General features: G+C 47.4%; 2 protein-coding genes across 6 annotated transcripts in view; one reads left to right on the top strand and one right to left on the bottom strand.

The window, feature by feature from the left end:
• The window catches only part of LOC100231773 (alpha-2-macroglobulin-like protein 1), a 24,691-nt gene extending 4,650 nt beyond the window's left edge, over nt 1–20,041 (top strand). For 2 of the 5 annotated variants that reach the window (XM_030268203.4, XM_072926424.1), the window contains exons 6-36: nt 845–998; nt 1,421–1,505; nt 2,027–2,147; nt 2,259–2,376; nt 3,232–3,341; nt 4,034–4,204; nt 4,432–4,656; nt 4,783–4,846; nt 5,370–5,515; nt 5,669–5,818; nt 6,636–6,833; nt 7,492–7,579; nt 8,194–8,347; nt 9,136–9,364; nt 9,725–9,848; nt 10,013–10,134; nt 10,547–10,598; nt 10,983–11,066; nt 11,434–11,610; nt 11,915–11,996; nt 12,842–12,998; nt 13,582–13,656; nt 13,793–13,964; nt 14,437–14,651; nt 14,943–15,158; nt 15,553–15,668; nt 16,323–16,413; nt 16,700–16,768; nt 17,974–18,076; nt 18,760–18,801; nt 19,864–20,041. In XM_030268203.4, the coding sequence (XP_030124063.4) occupies nt 845–998; nt 1,421–1,505; nt 2,027–2,147; nt 2,259–2,376; nt 3,232–3,341; nt 4,034–4,204; nt 4,432–4,656; nt 4,783–4,846; nt 5,370–5,515; nt 5,669–5,818; nt 6,636–6,833; nt 7,492–7,579; nt 8,194–8,347; nt 9,136–9,364; nt 9,725–9,848; nt 10,013–10,134; nt 10,547–10,598; nt 10,983–11,066; nt 11,434–11,610; nt 11,915–11,996; nt 12,842–12,998; nt 13,582–13,656; nt 13,793–13,964; nt 14,437–14,651; nt 14,943–15,158; nt 15,553–15,668; nt 16,323–16,413; nt 16,700–16,768; nt 17,974–18,076; nt 18,760–18,800 (3,909 nt within the window). In that variant the 3' untranslated portion in view covers nt 18,801; nt 19,864–20,041. Of the gene's footprint in view, nt 1–844; nt 999–1,420; nt 1,506–2,026; nt 2,148–2,258; nt 2,377–3,231; nt 3,342–4,033; nt 4,205–4,431; nt 4,657–4,782; nt 4,847–5,369; nt 5,516–5,668; nt 5,819–6,635; nt 6,834–7,491; nt 7,580–8,193; nt 8,348–9,135; nt 9,365–9,724; nt 9,849–10,012; nt 10,135–10,546; nt 10,599–10,982; nt 11,067–11,433; nt 11,611–11,914; nt 11,997–12,841; nt 12,999–13,581; nt 13,657–13,792; nt 13,965–14,436; nt 14,652–14,942; nt 15,159–15,552; nt 15,669–16,322; nt 16,414–16,699; nt 16,769–17,973; nt 18,077–18,759; nt 18,859–19,863 lie in introns of those variants that run through there. The other 3 variants (XR_003959374.4, XM_072926431.1, XR_004367331.3) reach the window with 3 other exon arrangements.
• The window catches only part of LOC100228861 (alpha-2-macroglobulin-like protein 1), a 25,685-nt gene continuing 17,359 nt past the window's right edge, over nt 16,396–24,721 (bottom strand). The window contains exons 26-36 of the mRNA XM_072926481.1: nt 24,271–24,427; nt 23,985–24,059; nt 23,372–23,534; nt 22,703–22,917; nt 22,351–22,566; nt 22,122–22,246; nt 21,760–21,850; nt 20,990–21,058; nt 20,535–20,637; nt 20,368–20,409; nt 16,396–16,499 (exon numbers count right to left, since the gene is read on the bottom strand). Of these exons, the coding sequence (XP_072782582.1) occupies nt 20,369–20,409; nt 20,535–20,637; nt 20,990–21,058; nt 21,760–21,850; nt 22,122–22,246; nt 22,351–22,566; nt 22,703–22,917; nt 23,372–23,534; nt 23,985–24,059; nt 24,271–24,427 (1,255 nt within the window). The 3' untranslated portion in view covers nt 16,396–16,499; nt 20,368. The remainder of the gene's footprint in view (nt 16,500–20,367; nt 20,410–20,534; nt 20,638–20,989; nt 21,059–21,759; nt 21,851–22,121; nt 22,247–22,350; nt 22,567–22,702; nt 22,918–23,371; nt 23,535–23,984; nt 24,060–24,270; nt 24,428–24,721) is intronic.

The raw sequence follows: 24,721 nt of genomic DNA, 5'->3' as shown, positions 1-24,721 counted from the left end.
TAAAGCAGCTTTCAGGCTGCTGATTCTTAAAATCTGTTCAGAGTAATCACTGTGCTGAGGAAAGACAGCTGAAAGGGGTGGTGGGGTTTGTAATACCCATGCAGAGAGGTCAGAGTCCCAGCTAGCAATGGGCAGTAGTTAATATACATGTCATACCCAGTGAGGAATCATTACATGAACACCATTTTGAGACATCTGTGCAATACTTTATGCCAGTTTATGCAAACATAGCACTCTGATCCAGCGTCACCTTTTCAGCAGTGCCCACTTGTTCCACATTAAGCATCAACTTATCACAAAGCTCCTACTGGCTGGGCAGTGTGGCTGTAGCAGAGTTCTGTACCCTGCCCTCCCAGAACCAGCGGTGGGAGAACACTGTCCTTCATGACTGGGCCTCAATGGTTGCCCTGCATGGAGTCCTGGACTTGTTTCCCCATTCTTTCCTGGGGATTCAAGACATCACTTCCCAGTAGCTCATGCCTTAGGCAGAATGTCTCCACAGTGACCTTGTGAGCTGTGCCAGCTCAGGTGACCGCAGAGATCTCTAAAGAAGGACCACTTCTTTCTCTTATTGAGATAGGCAGGCAGTAAACAACAGTTTTGCAGCAGTCAGAGATGGCAATGCCACCAGGGAACAATGATATGATAGATTTACTTTGTCAATGAGACAGGGAGAAAAGTCCTTTCCTCTTTGAACTTGGGCTCACCTGAGCATTGTAGCTGTGCCATAGACCTGGGCTCTCAGGAAAAGAGAATATGTGTTCAGACATATGTTGGTATGTTGGACATCCTGCAAAAGTCTTTTTGTGCTAGAAAATAACTACTCTCTACTCCACTTGTGCAGGACCCCAAAGGGAACCGGATTGCACAGTGGCTGGATGTTACACCTGTGGGAGGCATTGTGGATCTGTCCTTCCCGCTGGCTGCAGAAGCACCGCTCGGAGAGTACAGCATCAGAATGCCTGGCCTCACACGCACCTTCAGGGTAGAGGAGTATGGTAAGAGTCTCAGGAAGCTGGTGGCAGCAGAGAAAGGTGTATTGCCAGCCTCCAGCGCCCTCGACAAACAGAGCTGGATGGGCCATGCAGCTGTGAACAGCTGTGCTGGTTCTGCTGTCTCCTGGGAAGTGCAGCTGCCTGCCCGCAGGTATAATCACTTACCTACATCCAGGCCCACTGGCTTTCTCCTCCCCCATATCCTGCAGATGGGGCTGAGACAATGTCCCCCAGCTGTGCTCTAGGGAGGAGACTGCCTACTCCTGTCCCATTCTCCTAGCTGGGCTGTTGGTGTATTCCTACCAGGCCATGTGCTGGGACAAAAAGAGAGATTTTTTTTTTCTGTAAACAACCACTTTTTAAGGATTGGAGCAAATTAAGTCTTTCTATTCTCACTGAATTATCTTTTTCTTGCTTTCACACAGTGCTGCCCAAGTTCAGTGTCTCCATCCAGATGCCTCAGGTGGTCACCATCCTAGAGGAAAACTTCCCTCTCCACGTCTGTGGCATGTGAGCTGACTTATCATGGCAGAAGGTGCATTTTTACTGGTTTGAAAAATGCACAGCCATCAATAACTGAGCTCAAAATGGTCTCTGCCAACCCTACCCTCACCCCAAGAGTTGGTACCCTGTCATCCTTTGCTAAGCAATTCTCCTGGATTCTCACCTTTCTCCATATTCTCTCTCCCTACATTCTCTGTGAGTCTGAAAGTGTGGCAGTGCATTTCGTCAATGCAGCATGTGCCCTACAACACAGCACTTCTGCTGTATTTGTTAGTGACAGTGTTGTAGGAATAATGGCTCGGCTTGTGGCCAACACAATGTCCCCTATCCCTGCCTGGTAGGACTAGTGTTGACTTGGAGAGACCTCACCCACCACTGCCTTCTGTCTCAATCTGATGAGGCCGTTTGTACTTGTTGGCCTCCTCTGCTGAGCTGTATAACTGCAAAGCACAGGGTAAAGCTGACATTCCTCACTCCTGAGCCAATGTTTCTGTGTGAGTGTAAGTCCTCTGTGCTCCCTTTGCCAGGTACACCTATGGGAAAGCAGTCCAGGGTAGCGTGAAGGCTGTGGTGTGCCGTAAACACATCCGCTATAACCGCAAGTCTTCCAAAGCCAAGCGCAGTATTTGTAAGGATTACACCGGCGAGGTGAGCATGGGAGACACCCACCCCTCTTGCAAAAGGGAGGGAAGAGGGCAAAGAGATAGAACACTCCTTTGCCTTCATGATTGGTTAACAAATACAATTTCACGTTCCCAGACAAACAACGATGGCTGCTTTTCCACTAAAGTGAATACTAAGGTTTTCCTCCGGAAGCATGGTGATAATTATGATTTCAATCTGGAAGCTGAGGCTTTTCTGAAAGAAAGTGGAACAGGTAATAAAAACTGATTCTACACTTTGTGGAAAATCTTTTATTATACACTCATAAAATGTACTTGTCTTTGGGTTTTTATCTGTAAGACAATTGAGTTCATCCACTCTTGATGCCTGCTCTGGCAGTAATTTTATTTTGACAGAGATGAGCAAAAGCTACTTTCTCTTGTCTTCTCATCACATTAAAAATGTGTACAGAGGTGGGCCAGGCCAGGTTTTCTTGTTCTTAAACCATATTTTAGGACAGTCTATTGGAATGGGATGTTATTCAGAGCAACTGGAGATAATCAAGGCCCTGACTGTGTACTGTTATTAGCTCCTCATTAGATTTATCTCCACATCCCAGATGGGAAGATAAGGTTTCTTATAATGTTCCTACTCTCACAAGATTTTGCAAAGCCTTCCTTTTCTTCCTGTGAAGAAAATGTTTCACAGCCCTTTGCCAGAAGCAGTGGCACACATCCACATAACTGCAGTGATTTCAGATGGGTACACAGGACAAAACCTCAGGCTGTGAACTGACATGGGAAAGGCAAGGAAAAATGCTGCCTTTTAGTGACTGCTGTGAGGAGGGAAGGAGAATGGAAGAGGACAGTTATGAGTAGGACCATCTTAAAGTGAGAAAGAGTCTTTGAGAAGTGTCTGACAGAGAGCTCCAGATAGACTGCTGTCATTCTGTCACATCAGAGTGTAGGAGGCACCATAGCTGGGTGCATATGTGTCAAATGACTCCTGAAGCTGCATGGAGAAACTGCAATGCCCTATGAGTGATAGTCCACCCCTTAACTGAGGTTATCCACTCTTGATGCCTGCTTAGACACGATACTCACCTGCATGTGCCTCCTGTCTTTCCCAGGGGTGGAGTTCAACACCACTGAAAACTGCAAGGTCACTTTTGATATCACAGCTCTCCAGTTCTGGGGGACGAGCTACTACTATCAGCAAGGAGCTCCCTACTATGGAAATGTGAGTGAAAAGGGAAACTTGGAAAGCCCAGCAGCTGGGTCTAAGCAGATAGGCACAGAAGTGCCCAGGGGTCCCCTTGTTCTGAGCTGCCCAAAGCTGCCAGTACAATCCTCTCTCCCAGACCCTCCTTTGATATATCTACCAAGAGGTTACATGTCACTACTGGACACAAAGTAAGTACACAGACGCTTGGTAAGTTCAAAGGAGAAAAAAGAGAAAGTTTTATTCAAGCATCTGGTATTTATAGAATTCCAGAGGTGACCGTGGATTGGAGGATGGAATTACCACCTCTCCAACGACACTGGTCAAACTAACAGTCCATCAATTCTCTCCTCCCACAAAGAAGAATGCAAAACAATCATTATTTACATGAACAGTGTGTGAGAACTCCAGTAGAAATATGTAAACAGATCAGAAGGCTGAAGAAGTTTTATGAGAACTTTAAAACTTTCAAAAGAACTATAAAAGAAAACTTAACACTTTTAAAAATCAGGGCAACAGTTATCCAAAGGAGTGACTGCAGGATCTGTGGCTTTGCTAGATGAGATGGCCACTGCATAAATGGGGAAGGGTTGGAGATGCTAAATATCACACTGAGAGTCTCTTTGTAGAGTAGACTGGGACTTCTGCTGGGATGTGGATTTTCAGTCCTGAGGCCTCCAACTCTCTGACTGTTCTCTGCATTGTTACAGCTGGAACTGAGAAGTGCCAATGGGACACACATGAAGAACAAGAAGGTGATTCTTACAGTGTCCTACGGGAGCAGGAAGCAGACCAAGACCTACCTCACAGATGACACTGGGATGGCCTCCTTCGTCTTAGAGACATCAGCATGGGTCAACAGCAGTAAAGTTATACTACAGGTTAGGAACCAGTTATTGCAAACCAGTCTGGAGCTAAGCAGGTAACTAGAATTGAAATACATTATAAGGGCAGATCTATGCTAATACTTTACCCACATATTGAACTTGGTGTAGGTGGAAGTAGACACCCTACGCTGGGATAGTTCAGAGCCCACTGCTTAGTCAGCCTTGGTTTTGGTGCATGAAGAGCTGTAAGAAATCCTCAGACATTTTTTTCTGTGCCACAGGCAAAATCCCAGCCAGAGGACGTGAACAGCGAAAACATGAAGGTGTCTTACGGCACCGCATCGCTCCCACTGACGGCCTCCTACTCCTCCAGCCGCAGCTCTGTGAGGATCCAGCCCGTGCGGGCAGTGCCAGCCTGTGGGGATGTGCAGCAGGTCACTGTGCACTACCACATCCTTGCCACAGAGCTGGGCCACCGGGCTGCCAGAGCACACTTCTACCACCTGGTGAGTGCGGGCAGCGCCAGCAAGGTCAGCTCTGAGCCCGGTCTGTGTCAGCACAGAGCCCTTTGCGAGCCCAGAAGCGTGGAGCAGAGGCACTCTCAACCCTTTGTTCTGTTCATTACCCTTTAGGTTATGGCCAGAGGGTCCCTCGTGCATCATGGCCAAACAACAGTGCTTCTTGATCCACCATCAGGTAAGAACATCTAACTCCCAGGAACAGATTAAGGGATCCACCAAGAAAGTCTTTCCAGCCTAGATGGAGAAGGAGAAAAAAAGAGATCTGAGACTAACAGGAAACCACAGAGCTGGCACAAAAAACCTCTAGGAAATATGCTATTTTTTTTCTGTCTTTAATTTCCTTTTTTTTTTTTTTTTTTTTTCTGCTGTTTAAATGATGACACTGTCAGAGTTTATCTGCCAAGCAGGAAATTGTCAGAGACTTCCAAGGTAACTTATGGAGTCTTTCTGGGCTCAAGTGGAAAGTAATTTCTCTTCCAAGTGCTCACTGTTGCCAAGGTGTGTCATTATATAAGGTCACTGCTGTAAAAACCTCCATCCTGGCCTAGCTGTGGCCTCCCCAGAAGCAAGGCAGAATAGTTTTTATGCAAGAATCTGTACAGAAGTATTACAGAGGAAGAGCACATTGCTGCTGTCACCCTTGGATTGCAGACTGCCTTGCACCTTGCTGTACTTTTTCAATTTTTTCCTTCCTTCAGGTCAGTACAGTGGGGCTTTCAATGTCAGTCTGCCCATTGATCTCATTTCCTCCATGGCTACCCTCTTTGTTTACATTGCCTTCCCTGAGGGACAAGTGGCAGCAGACACCCTCCGTCTGAAAGTGTCCAGCTGCTTCAGGAACCGTGTAAGCAGTGCACAAAACATAGGGGGGCAGGTAGGCTGGAGGCTGGCTGATGATCTGCAGACTGGCAGTAGATATGCAGCAGAATCCAATAACCCCAGCTTCCCCTTTCCTTCATCTCAGTGTCTGCAGTCCCCCTTTCTTCTGCTGTTCCAGGTGAAGCTCAGCTTCTCGGACGCAGTGGCTCTCCCTGGATCGGCTGTCCGTCTCCATGTGCAGGCTGCGCCAGGCTCCCTGTGCAGCATCCGTGCAGTAGACAAAAGTGTCCTTCTCCTGAGGCCAGAGGCTGAGCTATCCAGGGATAGTGTGAGTCACCTCATGCTGACCATTGCTGCCTAATGAGGCATGGTAGATATATCAACAAGTGCTTGAATGGGGACAGGGCATGGTTTAATAAGAAAAAATGAAGGCAAGCATCAAACACCAGCCAAAATTTCCAGTGCCTACAGAGAGTTTATCTGTTAGAATAACCCACTGTCATCCCCAGCTACAGCCTGAAGTCACATCCTTGTTAAAGTGCTTTACCACAGTGGCAAGCAGAAGGCAAGAGACATCCATCTCCTGAACTGATTCACAACAATGCTCTGAAAAAAAAGTTGTGCTAAGAAAAAATGCCATGCATAGGATAGGCTTCTTGTCTTTGTTCCAGCTCACATAAACCAGACAGTCCTTCCATTCACAGAGTGTGCTCTTTGTGGTGTATTGGCAGTGGAAGGGTCGCTTTTCTCTTCTAGACCTTGGTCTAAGGGACATCTGAATTGCCTCTTGACACTGTCTTGGTGGATCCAGGATGCGTCTTCTGTCAGACAGGAAGCTGTCCAATGTTCCCCCTATGCAGGGCAGGTGTCATTAGTGTTTGCATTCAGTTCACAGGTACAATTATTAAGCTAGAAGTGGCCACAGCTATGCAGCCATACCCCCAGAGGGGCTCATGTTCTTCTCTGGTGCTATACATGCAAAATTTGTGGAGGTTCTCTATAAAATTAAAAACCTCTTGGAGTTGGGTTTTTGTGACAGGCAGAACCTGAGCTTGGCCTCTGAGACCACAGGAAATTTCTGGATAGAACTTAAAATCTTCCCACCTCTCACACTGACCTGTACTGTTCTTATTCTCTCCATACAGGTGTATAATATGTTCAGCTATGCTCAGGAGCAGCTCAGCACCCTCACAGATGTCTACAGTGACTATTGCACTGTCCACAAGAGCCCTGGAATCACTGATGCCTCTCAGACAACCCTTTCACCAGGAATGATGTCACCATTCATGTACAACAGATACTCTTATGCAGTGTCCCAACCAGATGTTTATGAATTTCTGAAGGTAAATCTACTTTCTAAAAAGCCTGAAATATCAGAGCTGAGCACTTTTGTATCCCAGGTCAGCACAGGTAGATTCAGACTGTCTTTCCTGTAACTGCTGGTGACTTCACAATCTGAATTTACCAAGCTTCTGAGCTAAGAGATCAATGACACTCTATGCTCCCAGTATGATAAATTCCCATTGATCAGGCAGATTCCTAGAACCCAACTCCCCATTAGTCCCCTTCAGAGTTTCTAGGGATTGGAAGCAAAGTGGATTGTCAGCCTGTGTCAGAAAAAATTGGAGGTTAGAGAAGCAAAGCACCTGAGAGAAAAGGGAAACCCAGGGAAAGGAGAGAAAGAATAGTAGAAAGGAATGGCAGTGAAGGATAGAGAAAAGTCTGGGTTAGGGCGGGCAGCGAACTGTGGTGCCAAAATAATGACTTCGTGTACAGGCATGCAGATGAAAGTGGTCACCCCCCACAATCCTTTGGCATGAGGACCAAGCTCTGGGAGCAGGACAGTTCTGCCTTCTCTGCCAATACAAATTTGCGGGTTGTGCTCATGTGCAACACCACAGAGGAGCTGTGATAAGCTGGGAGGAGGGGGAGAGACAGGCTCTCGGAATGCCAATGCCTCCACAGAAATATACCTTCTTTTCTCCCCCTTCTTTCCTCCAGAATGCAGGTCTAACATTTTTAACCAGCCTTAAAATCAAGTCTCCAATTGAATGCCGCACCCAGACCACTTTTGACTACGACTACATGTGTACATCTTGATTTTTCCTGTTTCTTTGGAGATCACGGGTAACATATAGGCTGCACATGGGCAGCTGAACATGCAGTGTATTTAGGAGCTGGGGATGGCTTACACACATGAGTGGGAGGTTGTACAGGAGATGTGCTCCACAGAGAGAGGGAAAGGCCCTGGCAGGAATGTGTGTCCAGTGCACTGGAGGGGTACAGGGGTGGCTGCAGGGCTTGAACCTGTTTGCAAGCTTCATCTGGTGAGCAGGAAGATAATATGGGCAAGAGGGGCATCTGTCTCAGTAAAGAAAATATGTTTGTAAGACTAGGAAAGGTCTTTCTGGAAAGCAGAGAATGAACCAAGATTGGCATTGGGCAGTATCCCTGCTTTTCTGCAGGGAATGAGAGCAAAACTTTGAGCAGGTAAAATGTCTCATGGGGGAGCACACATACTGGAATCCCCGTAGCCTCCTGGTTGTCTTGTGGAAGACAATAACGAAGTTGAGGGCATCTTGGAAAGGACAAGAGGGTTTGGGCTGGGGGTGGGAGGGAAAGAGAACTGAGCTTTTTCTGGCTGAGCTCTATGCTGGTTTGACAGTTGCTCTGCCTTTGAAGGAATGCTTGTATTCCCAATAGCTTTTGATGAGCTGGCAGACTTGGAGAGCTTGTACCCAGAAGCAGATGCTGCTGTTGAAGCTGCTGAGGCAGAGCTCACCGAGCTGGACAGCGAGTCAGCACCAGCACGGACCTGGTTCCCAGAGACATTCATCTGGACTCTAGTTCCCATCAAGTGAGTAGTTATGGGCTGTGGCTCCACAGGGATACAGACTTTCTATCAGACACAGCAGAGAGAATGGGCAGGAGCAGAGACAGGGCATTATTGCCTTCTGTGCACAAAGTAAAACAAGGAGGTATGAGGAAGTGAATAAGGACAATGGAGTTTCGGTTCAGTTATTGTCTCTGCTTGAGGTTTTCCAAATGCTTCTGGGAATTTAACATCGCACACTCTTTCAGGATGTAAGAGGCCTCCACAGATCCATGGCTCAACATTCTACACAAGGCAGGTCCTGATAGATCAAGTTGTAGTAAAATACTCTGTATCCCCAAGGATGGAGATTCCTCAAATTATGTTTCCATGTTTGACCATCCTTATGGTGTTTTCTTATGTCAGGTCGGAATCTCCCACATTCCAGCTGTGTGTTACCTTTTGTCCTGTCAATATCCACCTCAGAAGAGACATGTTCCATTGTCTCCACACTTTCCCAATAGAAAGTGTCACACTATACTCCATGGCACAGACTGGGTGTATAACATGGGCCCTTGTGAGCCCTCTGTGTCCACACAAAAGAGGAATTTCAGGTGCAGCACTGCTCGGAAGCAAATTTTGCGTTGCATTTTCCTCTCAAGTCATTCCTTGCTCACCTATTTGCTATCCTTCCCATACCTCTGTCCTACATGCCAGGAATCCCCACACCTTCACATGCCCTTCCATTTCATAGTCTGAATTTCTGCATTTGTCTTCCTAAGAGAGCTCTTTCCATGGTGGGGACAACCTCTTCCACTCTGTTTTCTCCTCAGTGATTCAGGGGCTGCTGAGCTAGCTGTCACAGTACCTGACAGTATCACAGACTGGAGAGCCATGACTTTCTGCACCTCGGAGAGCCATGGCTTGGGAATCTCAGAGACCACCAGCCTGCAGAGCTTCAAGCCCTTCTTTGTGGAACCCACTTTGCCCTATTCTGTTTTCCGGGGAGAGTCCTTTCCCCTGAAAGTCAAAGTCTTCAGCTACCTGAAGCAGTGCATGGCGGTGAGTGGCTCCCTCCAGGATGGTTTGGAGCAGAGGAATGTGTTCTTCTTTACTAATAGAGACCCAAACAGAGGAGCTGCCTGCTTAGGCACTGGGCAAAAGACACCGAAGAAGTTGTACAATTTAGTTTCACACAGAGCCGTCACTGACCAGTTTATCCCTCCCCAGAAGCCAAACTTTACAAATGTAAATTGCATATCCATGGGACACTGCTGGTGTCCCACAGATACTGCAACAGGCCGTCAACATACTCACCCCTGGCATGTGGGGTTGACTATTATTTGAATCGAGGGCCTGAATGGAAAAACACAGCAGCAACAGAAGCTCTGTAATCTGAACTCCATTTTGTTTCACTTTTAGCTCCAGCTTAGCCTAATGGACTCCAGGGATTTTGAGTTTCTTCATGAAAATGTCAGGTTCACTCTTTGCCTGTGCCCTGATTCAGCAAAAACATTTTCCTGGGATGTGAAGGCTACAAAATTAGGTAAGGGGTCAAGGGAGAGGCAGGGGTGGGAAGCGCTGGCAGAGCTGCTTGAGGAAGCCAGAGCTGGCCCACTGTGCAAAGCATGAGTGAGCAGTCCGAGGCTGAGTGAACAAAAACATAGGCATAGCTGTGCCAACCGGCCTCTTGATGTTTTGTTTTTTTAGGGAAGGTGAATTTCACCGTCACTGCTGAGGTGGTGGAGCAGGAAGATGTTTGCACGGAGCGTACAGCTGTTGTGCCTGAGTCTGGAGGGAAGGACACAGTGGTTAAACACCTGCTGGTGAAGGTCAGGCTGCACTGTGGGTTCTGGCAAGGCTGGAGCTGGGTCGTGCTCAAGACAGTCTGGTGGGTGGCTCTGGGAAGGAGGAGTCAGCCAGGGAGGTGGGCACATTTCTCAGGGAGACTGGTCAAGGAGAGATTCTGAGGGTAGATTGTACTGGAGCGCCTTGACTGGATGGGACAGAAATGTCAGAACTGCTTGCTGGCAGGGCAGTGGGGTCAAAGGCCATGCAGCAGCTGAGAAACCTGCTTCCCAGAACAACTTCACTGTTGGCATGGATATCTCTGCTGTCTATATGAACCCCTTTGCCAAGGCACACAAGGATGGAAAAGGTGCTTGCACAAAGGTGGGGTGCTGCACAGCTGCTCTCTGATTTTACCTCTCTCCCTTCTGAGCTGACCAGCCTTTTCCCCACCAGGCAGAGGGGCAGCTGGAGGAAAAGACCCACACCTCATTCCTGTGCCCTGAAGGTAGGTGCAGAGACCCCCAAGTACTGTCTTACTGGGGCTGTGCTTGTGCACAGAACAGAGGTGAGATGGAAGCAGTGTGGTCTTTGAACACCTCTAGGACTCTCTGGAGGTGTGTAGGGAGCAGAAAGTCAGGGATCTTGGAACATTTATGGGTAGGCAAAGCCATTCAGCCCTACCCAGTAGTAAAAGCTCTTGGCAACATCAAGCCACTGCCTGACCACATCACAGACCCTCATCAATGGGTGGCTGGATCTCTGTGTCATCCTCTCTTTTGGATTACTGATTTCACCAACGGATTAGGTGATCCCAGACCTGTTTACACCATCTCCTGGGGGACACCTGTGTTCCTCATGCCTGTTGTTCTGATGTTTTTGCCATTTGCAGGAACTTCAGCTTCAGAGACCATCTCTTTCACTATGCCAGAGAACATTGTCCTTGGGTCAGAGAGAGCCCACATCTCTTTCTTAGGTGAGTTTTTAGAAGAGTCTTGGGAAGTAATATTTTTCCCTGCAGGACACATCTCTTCTGTTGCCACTGTGTCTTCTTTAGCAAACAAAGTAATGAAAGGGAATATGTACAGCAAGATGTGGTACTGTCTTCCAGAGCAGTATCCTATCTCTCCTATACAAGTGGCACTGAATGGATGTATAATTTCATCAAGCCAGGGGAAAGACAGCCAAGTACCATATCTCTGTTCCTACAGTCTCTAGACATGACGTGAGCAGAGGTGAACTGAGATCAGTCTTTGCAGGTTACCTGGAGAATCTGCGAGACTAGAGTTTTACACACAAGAATGCGTATGTATGGCTCCCAAAGCTGTGGTTCTGTCCTACAGGTGACATTATGGGAACAGCACTGGACAACATAGATGAGCTTCTCCAGATGTCCAGTGGCTGTGGTGAGCAGAACATGGTTCATTTTGCCCCAAACGTCTTTATCACGCGATACCTTGAAGAAACAGGACAGCTGACTCCAGAAATCAAACAGAAGGCAATTGGCTATCTGGAAAGTGGTGAGTGAATTCTGGCTTGTTAAGCTGGTGATGTCCACTACAGTACTTGTGTGGAAGGAGCCTCAGCAGAGGCCTGGTGCTGAGTAGGATTTGTGCAGCATCACTTGCCCGGCATCATGGTAATTGCAGCAGTGTAAATCAGGCTAATGCATGTCAGTGGAGCAAGCAGTACACGGCACCCCTCTGCTAAATTCCTCAGAGATAATGCTCTCTGTAATGATCAGCAGGATTGGTGGGGCAGGTTGGCACCTGGAGAACAGGACAGGCACACAGCATCTTCACTATCCCCAGCCTCTTCCTGCAGGATATCAGCAGCAGCTCCTGTACAAGCACACAGACGGTTCATACAGTGCCTTTGGGGAAGGAAGTGAGCCAGGAAACACTTGGTAAGCAACAATATCCAAACACAACTGAGGAACAACAAACAGTTTGACCTGGTTAGGCTCGAGCTAGCTTGGATTTTGGTCTGGGGAAACTGAGGTAGTCTGAAGGTGTGGAGTTTTGAACAGAAATTGCTCCTGAGACCTTTTGGAAGGTGTCATGGCTTCAGCCCAGATGGAAATTAAGCACCACATGGCTGTTCGCTCAACACCATCCTCATGCCAAGTCCAAAACATGGCACTGTAACAGCTACTGAGAAGAAATTAACTCCACTCTAGCTGAAATCAGAGCAATAATAATCTCTTACTCCGTAACATTTATGTCATGCCAGGTTTCACACTCCCCAATATGCCGTCACTTTCCCTATTTATCTGTTTGGATAAATATACAAAATCTTCCTCTTAGTCTATGGAACACCTTGGTCAAAAGTGAACTAACCCGAAGCACCCCTGTTGGATTGTTAGTTCTTGGGCACCCCAAATGAGACCTATTCTGAAAACTTGGCAGCAAAAGCACCTTCTTTACAGGTTTTTAGAATGCCCAAACAGGATTTGGAATAGTGAGCTCACTAAATGTCAGCCCTCCAGGGCAGCAAAGTACCCTGTTGGAATTAGAAGAGCTCTGAAGGTCTGAAAAAATGAATTTTTTTCTCTTGCTGCACATGGCTCTGACCTCAAACTTCTTGAGCTCATGTGCATTGCTTCTAGTTCTCCATCTGCACAGGGGCTGTGGCCTGCTGGTATTTCTACATGGAGAATGTAGTAGAAGACACAGAGACTCCTGTCTCCTCTTGAAGACATGCATCAAGTGACAATTCAGTTCTATATCTTTCTTCCTTCCTTGGCTCTAGGCTTACTGCTCTTGTCCTGAAGACCTTCAGCCAAGCCCGGGACTTCATCCACATAGATGAACAAAATATAAATGATGCTGCCAGTGCCCTGATTAAAAGTCAGACTCCATCTGGCTGTTTCAAGAGTGTGGGGAAGCTCTTCAACAATGGTCTGATGGTATGACATGTCCTGGTGGTTTTTTAGGTACCTCAAATCTCCTTCACTTTCTGGTCCAGTTTGAGTGCCAAGGACAAATTAACTCTGTTGCAGGAGGAAGGCTCTGAAGTGCCCAGGGTCACCCTTGGGTGACACTCAGGGTTGCCTAGTCACTGTGGCACTTTTTCAAGTTATGAATGATGAAGGTTTGTGTTTGATGTGCACTTGGAAACTGAAATAGTGCCCTGCCCTACCTCCATCTCAAGGGCTAACACTCACCACCTTGCAGCTGGGTTGTGGGAACATCACTTTCCCCTGGCATTGAAATCTGCTACTGAAAATCTTATATTTGGGAGAAAGGGGAATGTGCTCAGCAGAGGGAGGAAATCAGCTACCCAGAAGAGATTGGGGAACCCTGGCAGAGAGCTGCTCTGGTAAGCAGGACCTTTAAAAGTGGATACCAGTCCTGTCACCTCCTTAGGAGAAGGAATAGGACCAGCACTGTTACTTATGCTGGCATTTGCTAGGGGACCAGAAGGCATTGGAAAACTTTCCCCTCTCCCTTCTCATAGCATCCCTCATCTGTGTTTTATGATGTCTGCAGGGTGCAGTGGAGGAAGGCCTGGGGCTGAGCTCTGTGATCGTGGTGGCTCTCATACACTCGGGGATGCCTCACTCCGTGAGTATCGGCAGCAGGAGCGGGCTGTGTGTGCAGCCTCTCGCAGGCACTGCCTGCGCTCTGCCTTTGGTTTCCACCTTGCATTCCCTTCCCAAACACCCTGCCCATAACGAGAGTGCTTTCAATTGTATCCTAGGACCCAGTTGTGGTGAAAGCTCTGAAGTGTATAAGGGACCTGGTCCATGCTGATACTGGCAGTCCCAACCTCTACAGCCTGGCACTGGCTGCAAACGCCTTTGCAGTGGCAGGGGACAAGGCCCTCAGGCAGAAAATCCTCAAAAGATTGGATAAGGCTGCCATAATATCAGGTACCACAAACTCTGGGGCGGGAAGGAGGGCCACTGGCAGAACTGTGTGGAAATCTCTGGGTTGAATAACCATGGGAGTGAAGGGCAGGAGTAGGGAAGGGGGAGTACTGCCAGAGCTTTGTGGGGAGTCCAAGGCTTGGCTATACAAGCCTCAGCTTGCCAAGCTGTCCCAGGTGATATCCACACTGTGAGACAGATTGTCTCTATGGATCATCTCACAGTCCTGGCCTCCCAGTCACCCAAACTAGGGGAGCTTCATGGATATTGTGGAACTCCTCCTGAACCTGGAGGCCTAAGGTTTTGCTGGGAAAAGCAGGGTGTGGGGAGCAAATAGGGAGCTATGCGTGTGTATCTTGTCCAACTGTATTATGTGCAATATACACGTTTAATAGCTATATACAGGGGCTAAATAGAACTCCAGGGTCACTACATACAGCTACCCACTCCATAAATGTTCCCACTCCACCTCTAGATGACCAAATATTCTGGAGTCAACAGTCCAAACAGGAAGAAGATTCCCTATCTTGGTATCGGGCTCCATCTGTTGATGTGGAATTGACATCTAGTATCCTCATGGCTCATCTTACAAAGTCAAGTTTGTCGTCAGATGAAATCAAAAAGGCATCCAAGATTGTGTCTTGGCTCACCAAGCAACAAAACCCATATGGAGGCTTTGCTTCAACCCAGGTAATGCCCCTGAGCCATCATCATCATCATCATCATCAGATTTGATGCTGATTTTTTGAGAGCAGTGGGTTCTAACAGCCCATAATAAAAAAAGAAAAATGAATAAATATAAAAAGGATGTATGGATTTATAAGTCCTAGGAGTTATGGATAATCCCATGCTAAAAGCCAAAGGGAAAAGCTCAGCTCCTATTGTGCTATAGCTGCAGTATGAGGGAGGAAAAGGCTAAGGACTGGGTATGCATAGGAAGTAGGAATCCTACTTTTCCTGATGGTTTTTCTTTTTCCTCAGGACACCGTTGCTGCTCTGGAAGCCCTAGCCCTCTATGCAACCAACATCTTCAGCAAGGATAGCCCTGATCTTCAGGTTTCTCTCACTTCCAAGGGTTTCAGCCAAAACTTCCGAGTAGACAAAAGCAATCGGCTCCTGCTGCAGACAGTAGAGCTGCCAGCCATTCCCCAGGATTATACCCTGCATGTGCAGGGCCATGGGTGTCTTTTCCTGCAGGTAAGCCCAGCCAGGAAGAAGAAGTCTGTCTGGTGAAAACCTTGAAAGTCAGAGAACATCTTACCTTGCTACTTAGCCAACCAAGAAAACAAACTGATGTAGTAACTTGCAAGAATCTGGGCTTCAAGGCTGGTGGGGGTAGCTGTGCTCCAACAGGAAGGTAACATCTACTGCCCAGATGAAATCTGGATCATCTCCATCCAGCCAGAGCAGCTTCTTTCCTCCAAGAAATCCACCAGGAGCAGTGCACTACTAGCAGAACCTCTGCTTCTGTCACATGGTTTTCTTTTACACCAATACAAGACAGCAAACAGTAGCTAGTCTAGACAAGAATACTCTCCAGCAAAGAACCCCCTGCTATTCTCTGCCATCCAGCTACTTTCTGTCCTGGCAGGCCATCCTGAGGTACCACATCCCTCCACTGAGGAGCGAGGCCACCTTTGCTGTATCTGTGCAGACGGAGTGCACCGTGCCCGACGCCTCCCGGTTCCCCGTCACCATTCGTGCTCGGTAGGAGACACTCAGTTTCCCCTTTCCTCCCCTGTGCTGAGAGACTTCTCGCACCATTCCAGTCTCTTGCTGGCAGGGTTCCCCTTCACTCGTGGCGTCCAAGTGCTGAGGTGACCCCACTGTGCTCTCCCCAGCTGGGAGAGGCACAAGGCCCCAGAGGGGTGGCTCAGGCTGTAGTCCTGTCTTGTCCTATGCCCCTCACCACGAATTATACCAAGGTCTGTGGGTCTCGGCCCTTTCTAGGATTAGGTCTCAAAAGACTAATGGTGTGAAGGTCCTGTGGGACTGCCACATACTCCTAAGTGTTCCCTCTTCTGCTCCTGGCTGACTGTCACACCACTCTCCTCTGCTGTACTCCTACCTGGTTTGGGACAGAACTGCCAAGAGAACAGGCACAGGATGTGATATTCCCTGCCATACCTAAAGTAGGTAACACCAGAAGGCTTCCAAGGAACATACTCTCCTTGGCACAATTAGAAGTGAGCTCAAGGGAAGCACAAAGATTTATTACAGTGCAGAAGCAGGTATGCTTACAGGAGAAACACTGGAAAGAAAGGCACATTCCTCCACCTGAGTACCAAAGCTGGGCTGGAGTATCTGGAGATCATGGCTCAGAAAGTAACATTAGTGCTGTCCCCTGGGTTCCTGCTGCAGCTACACAGGGAACCGTGTGTCCACCAACATGGTCCTGATCCAAGTGGAGCTGCTGTCTGGATACAGCCCCGTGGCAGGTTCACTGGAAGAGGTGAGACTGCGAATTTGTGTCCAGCTGGGATGGGAACAGTGATGGATGTCCATCATGCAGGACTGTATACTGAAATGTGATCATTCCTGTGGGCAGAGAAACAGGGTTATTCTCTTCCTAAGAAGTCCTTATACTCAAAGTCTCTTCCAAGCTGCACCATGCCTTTCCCTACATCAACAGTTTCCCTGGCCATATAAATATTTGCCCATCCTCTCACAAGGACAAATACCCCTGAATATTTCTGCTTTTTATTAAAGCCCTTCTGATTTTTTTTCCCTATTTTCAGCTAAAGAAAATGCCTTTAGTGAAGAAAGTTGAAAGCAAAGCTGACCAAGTCGTTCTCTACCTGGAGGAAGTGAGTGTAATTTGGGCATCATTAAAGGGGCTATGGACTGACAGCTTTTATTCTTGTTTATTGGTTTCATTACTATTTTAACTCTCCAGAGCTGTTGTTCCTGCATACCAGCCACATTTGCTGATATGGAGAAATGTCAGTTGGCAGTTGTTCATCTGTAGAGCCACTTACAGGGCTACTTAACTTGAGTGAAACAAGGCAAACTCTCATGTTAAGCCTATCTGTTGGCACTGTTAGAGACTATTGAAAGTCCATATATATGGTGCCTGAGTAGGACTGGGGAGTAGTAATAAGATCGACCTAGCAAACCCAAGCAAGCCTGAAGTCTTAGAAAGTCTTAAGCAACCTGAATGCAGCAGGGTGCATGCAAGATTGCTCATGGATTTTGCCAAGTTCGTTTGAAAGTAAACCAGACGGTTGTGTGAACAGAAGTGTTCACTCCACAGCCTCATGAATGAACAGATTAACAACCACTCCAGCCTTTTTCTAGCTCCATGAATACCTAAACAGCACCAGAAATGAGACCTGCCATGTATTTAAAACTCCAGCATTTCTAAGGAGCGTTTCTGTGATTCTTCATCCTCAGTTTCTGTCAGTAGGCTGAGCTAAGCTGGCCCCATAGAAGTGGCTTAGTGTCACATGGATGCATTAGGCTTGCAGAGCTGCTGATTTCATTACATCTACAACACAGAGCAGAAAATACAGATAAATATTTCAGCTCAAGCTGCCGGGTAACACAAGGTGCACCGCAATCAACAGCAGGTCATGTAACCACTACCCTACAGCAGATGTTCGTCCACAGCCTGTATTTGTCTGCTGAATGATGGGGGCTATGTGAGACTGGAGAATAAGAGCTGTGGTCACTGTGAATAAGAAAGTAGCCACTGAGGCCAGGTGCATGAAGGAGCTCAGTGTAGAGTTGGATGGGAAGGTGGGATTGGTGGGAACACTAGCATGCCATTTAGGTAGTGCACACTGACTCCGTAGGTTTTTGATGGTCCTCATGAGCTGAGTTAAATTTGGTGACCATAAAGGGAAGATAGAATGGGAAGTAAAAGATATTTCTGAGATGGACTAGAAAGCAGAATAGATGTGTTACAGTGGTGAGGTCTCTACAGAGCCTGAGTGCAAGTAGGTGAAAGGGGTTGTCTTACAGGACTTTTTTGTCTTTTTCTGTTTTTAATCCTTGCATTTCTTGGTCTTAGCTGACTAGACAGCCTCAAACCTACACTTTCCTGGTGGAGCAGGACATGCAAGTGAAGGATCATAAACCAGCCAATATCAAGATCTATGATTACTATATGCCAGGTGAGCTCAGATGCTGCAAAAACCACCCAAATGTACTTCTGGAAAGAAAATTCCTGAGTTTTGTTGAGTCTAAGGCAGTACCAGCTCTGACATGGTTATCTGACTGTCCCTTAGAAGCTCTCTAGGCATGAACTTAACCTGTTGGTTTTCAAAATGGTAGTTCCTCCTCCTTCTGGCTCCAGAACTTGCAGGCCTGAAGCTGGTGTATAGAATCACTGAGGCTCTGGCTCTCCCAACAAGAGTGGAGCAATGAGCTGTGCTTTTGAGCACTTATTTTGTCGGAGACAGAAAAGGCAGAGGGACCATAGTGGGGGATGACTCAGAAGATTAAGGGCCCCCTTAGAAGAATAAAACCAAAACCAACTTGTCCTCTGTGCTGTGGGGTTCCTAGTGGGAAGAAAAGCTAGAAACGAGTCAGGGATTGCTATTCCTTCAGCAAGTGAAGCATTCATAACTGTGATGGGCCTCTCTGGGACTTGCAGCCTCTTGCCTTGTGTGAATCCTGACCAGCTGCAGAGGCATGGGCACACACCAGTGGTTTCATGTGTCACATTGTCACGTAGAGGGAGTTGTAGCCTGTAAACTGAGGGAACATCCCTCCTAGGAACAGTGGCACAATGCTGGGTTGCTTTTGTGGGTTTTTGACAATGTGCCTCATCAGCACTTTTTTTCTTGTCTTCCAGAAGAAACTGCAATGATGAGCTACAGTGTCCCATGCAAGTGAGGTGAGGGCCCAACACCTCTTTTATTATCACAGGCATGGTCCTGAAGAATATGGAAAGGTAGGGAGATGCAGGCAAAGCCCTTGGTCAAGAAACTTGCCAGACTGCAGGTCCAGGGTAGAAAGCAATTTGCAATGCCAAGTAAGAATGAGTTCTTGTATCCCAGTGGTTAAACTGAGGGAAAGAGAACTGAAGTAGAAGATTTGATGTGACAAGATCATGACAAAGCTGGAAATATGTTTTAGAAAACAAGGACTGCATGTACCAAGTACTATCACCAGTCCTGTCCCTTTGCATAAAAATACACTTTATTCAAGTCACCACAGTTCCCTTTCCTGGCACTTTCCCTGTAGTTTCGCATCCCTCCAGCCCTGTGTACACAACATGCCATGCTCACCTTTACTCCAGGGCCTGGCCACGTTTCAATGCCAAGCCTTTCTCCATCTCAGCCTGCCTTCTGATCCACACTAGAGAATGGACCCCTGCCCATCCTCTTTCCATGCTGAGAAAGACAAAGCTTAAGCTTGACCAGCACCTGTCCCTGCTCCAAACTTTCTTTGCACCTGTGTGCTTTCCTGCCCACAGCCCACAAGACTGGGAAAAGCACCTGCTCCATGAATCACCTGAGGGAGGCACACAGCCCTGTCCTGGGATGTTTGCCACAAGCTCCACACCCTTACCAGAGATTCTGACATAAGCTTTGTATAGATGAAGTAAGAGAGAATCTTAGCTCATAAAACATTCTAAGTTGGAAGGGACCCACAAGGATCATGGAGTCCAGCTCCTGTCCCTGCACAGGACAGCCCCAAGAGTCACACCATGTGCCTCACAGCACTGGCCAAATGCTTCTTGAACTCTGTTGGTTTTGGTGCTGTGATCACTTCCTGGGGAAACCTGTTCCAGTGCCCAACCACCCTCTGGGTGATAAGAGCTCTGTCCTTGGCCTGACAGTACCATTTGTCACAAGGTACAGAAAAGGCCCCTAAGTTCCCAGTAGTTAGTTTTAATACTTCAGGGACTTTTTTTTTTTTTTTTTTTTTTTTGTGTCCTTTATTGTCTTCACAGGAACATGGATAGATCCCTCCTCTGCAGTCTCTCCCCATCAGTCCTTTGTCGCCCCTGCCAACTGTCACCACATGGAGATACGAAGAAAAGAGAAAATGCTTGGAATTTCCTGCTGAGCAGTTAGTTTCTGGAAGGCTCAGACTGTGTGTGGCATCTTATTAAAAGTAGAAGACTAGAACTGTCTGATTGAATGATTATTCAGGTTTACTGTTTTTCTCCCAAACCAGGAAAATTGCATTTAAAAGCAGCTGGGAGAAATAAATTCTCTACCTCTGCTTATGTACAAAACCCTGCACCTCCAGGTGCAGACATGCACAGGAGGAGATAGAGCATTAAAAAAGCTGATCCATATTCCTAGAAACAGATACTTCCTGTTTCTAGCTCGGTACATTCCCCACTGCTTATCATTGCCCTTCCTGTGTTTGCTTATGTTCCGTGTTTCCCGCCCAAGACCCACCATTTATTGATGCCACTGTTGGTGTCACACAGGAATTTGCTGCCTACCTCAACTACAGACAGCATTGTATTCAGCCAAGGCTCGCTCCTCTGCAAAAGGAAGGGAAGAAGGAGATTACACATGGATGCACATAGAGAAGACTTCATGTCTCTTCCCAGCCAGAGAATCAGGAACCAGCTCCCCACCCACAAATAATAGGAAAACTGCAACCCACCTGGCTGGTAGTAATCATAGATTTTGATGCTGGCTGGTTTCAGGTTCTTCACCTGAATTACTTGTTCCAGTTGCAGAATGAAAGTCTGAGATTCATCGTTGAGCTAGTGGAGATGGAAGGAAATTAGCAAGGAAAGGGAGAAAAAGTAACAGCATCTTCATCTTCCCTTATTTGAATGTTTTCCTGCACTATATTTCTCTAATCCATTAGAGATTCTAGACTTTAAAATGGAGTATTGTGTAAGAAATTGGACACAATATTGTGCTAGGAATTTTCACAATATTGTGTAGGAATATTCTAATCCAATGACAATGGAATTGGGCAAACTTCCTCTGCCCCCAATTCTAACAGTGTTCTTTTCTTACCTAGACTAGTCTCAGGCTTCTCATACAGCTCCCTGTCCTCTGACCTTTTGCTCTCACTGTGCCACACCAAATAATTTTGTTCTCACTTACCTTCTCCAGATAAATGTAGACCACATTAGCTTTCACTTCTATCTTCTTAACAATGGTTCTGTTCTCCAGCTAGGATAAGAAACAATAATAGAATGAAATGTGTGAGTATTTTCCTTAGGGATTCTTGACCTGACAGAGCCAGTGTTTTGGTGAGGGGAAGGTATGAGCTGGACTCTGTGTGGAACTGTGCATTTCTCAGTGGTTGTGTCTTTGCTAGTCCCTTTTGGACATCCCTCGTGAGCATCTCATGTATGAACCACACTGACCCTGCCCAGTGCAGAGGAATCTCCCCCTCTAGGGACCAAAGGCTGTGTGTGTAGTACGTATTATTGATACGTTGGTCAGTAAATGGGTGCAGGCACCAGTAGAGATTCTTATTTCACATCACTGAGTGTTCAACTGCTTTTAAAGACCTGCATGGGTGCTGTGATTTAGTTTATGATTTAATTGGAAAACAAAAGAATATTTTTAGCTAGAGATAGAATATCTCTGAGAAATCCTGTCTTAGACTTTCTGACAAACAAATCCTGGTGTCAGCACACACACTTTGTTCCTGGCCCAAGTCCAAACACTGGCAGTGGGAGAACCTGAACCACCTCTGATCTCCCTTGTGGGGGCTGTAAGAAAACAAGAGGTTTTGGTGCAATTGCAACAGCAAAGGTCTCCTGCAAATTTAGCTACCACCTGGCCTGAAATCAGCAATTCTCAACAGGAGTAAGCAGGCAGGATCCATTTACCATAGCTTGGTTTTCTTCTCCCAAAGTTCTTACCAACATTCTGGATCTGGAAGTCATGATGAATCCGGATAGCAGGGAGACCTCTATGATAACCATGTTGGATGTGACTCTGCTCCCCATGTAGCTGGAGAAGAAAAAAAACAGAGTCTGACTCTGTGAGGACAGTGCCCTCCCAGCCTCTCTTCCCTCCACCACCACGCTGAGCCAGGTATCCCATCTGGGACTGGGGGCATGGCAGCCACTGCTCCCTCTCACAGGAGTTAGCCAGCACCTTCCACCTGTCCAATTCACCCTCTGTCCTGTTCTGGGTGTCTCCCAGAGCCCTGAGCCCTTCCTGGTTGCTGTTCCCAAGCTCACTCCATCCTGCTGGAGGAGGAAGCAGCCCTTGGAGTCACCTGGCAAGGATGCGGGCAGTGAGGATGCGCGGATTCGCCTGGCTGCAGTTGTTCAGCTCTGTGCTGACACGCAGTGTGAAGATCACAGGAGTCCGTGGGGAAAGCTCGTGGTACCTCAGCACTGTCTGCAGGGTAAGGGCCATGAGCAGAAAAGACAGGCCAGGCATGATCTCATGCAGGAGAAAAGAGGCAGAGTCCTCCTGCCCCCACGCTCATCCCAGCCCCTCACCTGAGCGAAGACACAGCTGCTGCCGTGGGCCTGCAGCAGGAACTGCCCCGGGATCTCCAGCAGCGCTGCCTGCTGCACCAGCAGCCGCTTCTGGCGGCTGACCTGGAATGCCTTCCCGAAGGCCCTCTGGGACCTCACCCTCACCACTGCCTGGCCTGAGGTGCTGAACGTCCTCACTGCGTATTTCGCTAAGGCTTGCAATGCAACAGCTGTGTCCTAGAGAGGGAGGGAGAGACAGTCACTCCTCTGAAAGCATCAGCCGTAATGGAACTGGCTTGGAAGAGGAATTCCTCAAGGGGACTTGTGCTGCCAGCCTAGGGTATAAAAAGATCCACGGGGAGTTGCTGGTTACCTGGGTGGAGGCAAAACCCCCGTAGGCATTTTGCTGCCGTGTCAGCCAGGCCACAATGCCAGCTGCAGTTGTCATGTCACCGGCGTGCACCCGTGGCTTGGAGAGGTACGCCAGGAGCACATAGGCTGTCAGCTCTATGTCCACTGACTGAGTGCCAGGCCAGAAGTCAGTGGAAGCTGGAGAGCTTGGCTTGGGGCTCCAGTGGATTTGTCCTCCTGCAGAAGGGAAAGGATTATGAAGGATATTTAGGGAGGATGTAATTTGGGTTTCAGAGGAAACAAACCCCACAGTGCTTTCGGGGCTCCTTCAGTACATTCGCTATACTCAGGCCAGGATTGCTTTCTTGAATTTATTCTCCAAGGCTTCACCTTATTTTACAAGGTGAAGCCTTGGAGAATCCTTGTTTTACAAGGTGAAGCCTTTACAAGGTTTTACAAGTTTTCACAGACTCCTATCTCCTCCCTCAAAGGGATCTTGAAATCCTCCAGTCTGAGGAAACAATTTCTAAGTCACTCTCATAGTTTGTGAAATACCTTATTGTATTTTCAGTCACACAATGCAGTTATTGCAAAATACAAGGAGCATCTTATATATAAATATATTATATATAAATACATATATCATTTTTGACTGCTGTAGCTTGGCATACATTACTCCAGCAGGCAGCACCTGATTTGATGGCCTGTTCCTCCAGTTTGTACAGCAGCTCCTGGGTTGTCTCATAATCCCCAGCCAGGGCAAAGGCATAGGCCAGCAAGGCTTCTGTGTAGATGTTGGTGATGTTGTGAACCACCTTCTGCAGGCAGCGGAGAGTAGTCTGCATCAGCTTGCCCTGTGTTGGGAGGAGACATGTGCCAAGCTCTGACAGGGGTGAAATAGAGGCTGGGAAACTCATTCTATGAGTCTATTCTATTCTATTCTATTCTATTCTATTCTATTCTATGCTATGCTATGCTATGCTATGCTATGTTATGCTATGCTATTCTATTTTCCCAATGTAGCTCCAGAAAAGCCCATTAATTTACAGACTGTCTTCAGAAAACAGGCAGTGCAGCCCCAGTGTGCACTGGGAGCCATTGCCACCAAGCACTACTGCATCAGGCCAGTTTCACAACACCGGCTCTTTTGAGGAATGACTTCATCATTTGACCAAACATTGACTCATTCCCAGAAATTCCCACCCAGTTCATAGCCTGGAGAACACCAGAATCACAAGCTGGCATACCCCCATGGTGGTGCCCACGAGAGCAGGAGGGAGCAGGAGCAAGCTGAGCATGCTCACCTGCAGTGGCAGACCCATCTCCAGCAGTGCTGCAGCGACATAGGCCCCCAGAGAAATGTCATCATCCATGCTGCCCTGTGAGGGGAACACATCTTTCACTCTTACAGGGTGTTAGGAGGACCCACTCCTCAGAAGGAAAAGCATTCCTCTCATGTTTTCCCTCTCTTTAGGGCTTGCACAGGTTACAGAATGACTTTCTAGGATCTTTTGAGATCCCAGAGTCTTCTGCTGTCAAAAATCTCTCCAGTCATTCCCCAGCAGTGCTACCTGCCTTGCCCACCTTTACCTTCAGGGAGGAGTGAAAAAAGTTCCCTTTGGTGGCAAAGCAGCCACTGGGGAGCTGGTTTTGCTCTAGCCAGCGTAGGGCATCCTGGATGTTCTTGTCATCTACATAGATATATTTTCTGGCTTGGCCAAAATTCTTGAGTACAAAAGCTGTCAACCTAGAAAGAGGACGCGTTGTAAGAAAAAGAGGCAAACAAAAAAAAAAAGGCAAAGAGACAGTCAGAGGTCTCCTGGTGCTTGTCCCTGAGCTAGTGACATAGTGGGGTTGCAAAAAACAGTAATTTTCATAGTCAATCTAAAAGTGGAAATGGTCCACAGGACCCACCCCAGTGGCTCCTTTCCCTGCCTCTGTCGCTACAGATATGCTACTTACATACTACTTAGTAATTTCACAGGTGAAAACCCTCCTACTCCTTATACTTTCACCTGTTCCACTTTATCGCCCCCAAATT

This window comes from Taeniopygia guttata, chromosome 1, assembly GCF_048771995.1.
Source record: "Taeniopygia guttata chromosome 1, bTaeGut7.mat, whole genome shotgun sequence".
In the NCBI taxonomy this organism is placed as follows: Eukaryota; Metazoa; Chordata; class Aves; order Passeriformes; family Estrildidae; genus Taeniopygia; species Taeniopygia guttata.
The sequence above is the reverse complement of the archived record's forward strand: the minus strand, read 5'-3'. Positions and strand labels throughout refer to the sequence as shown.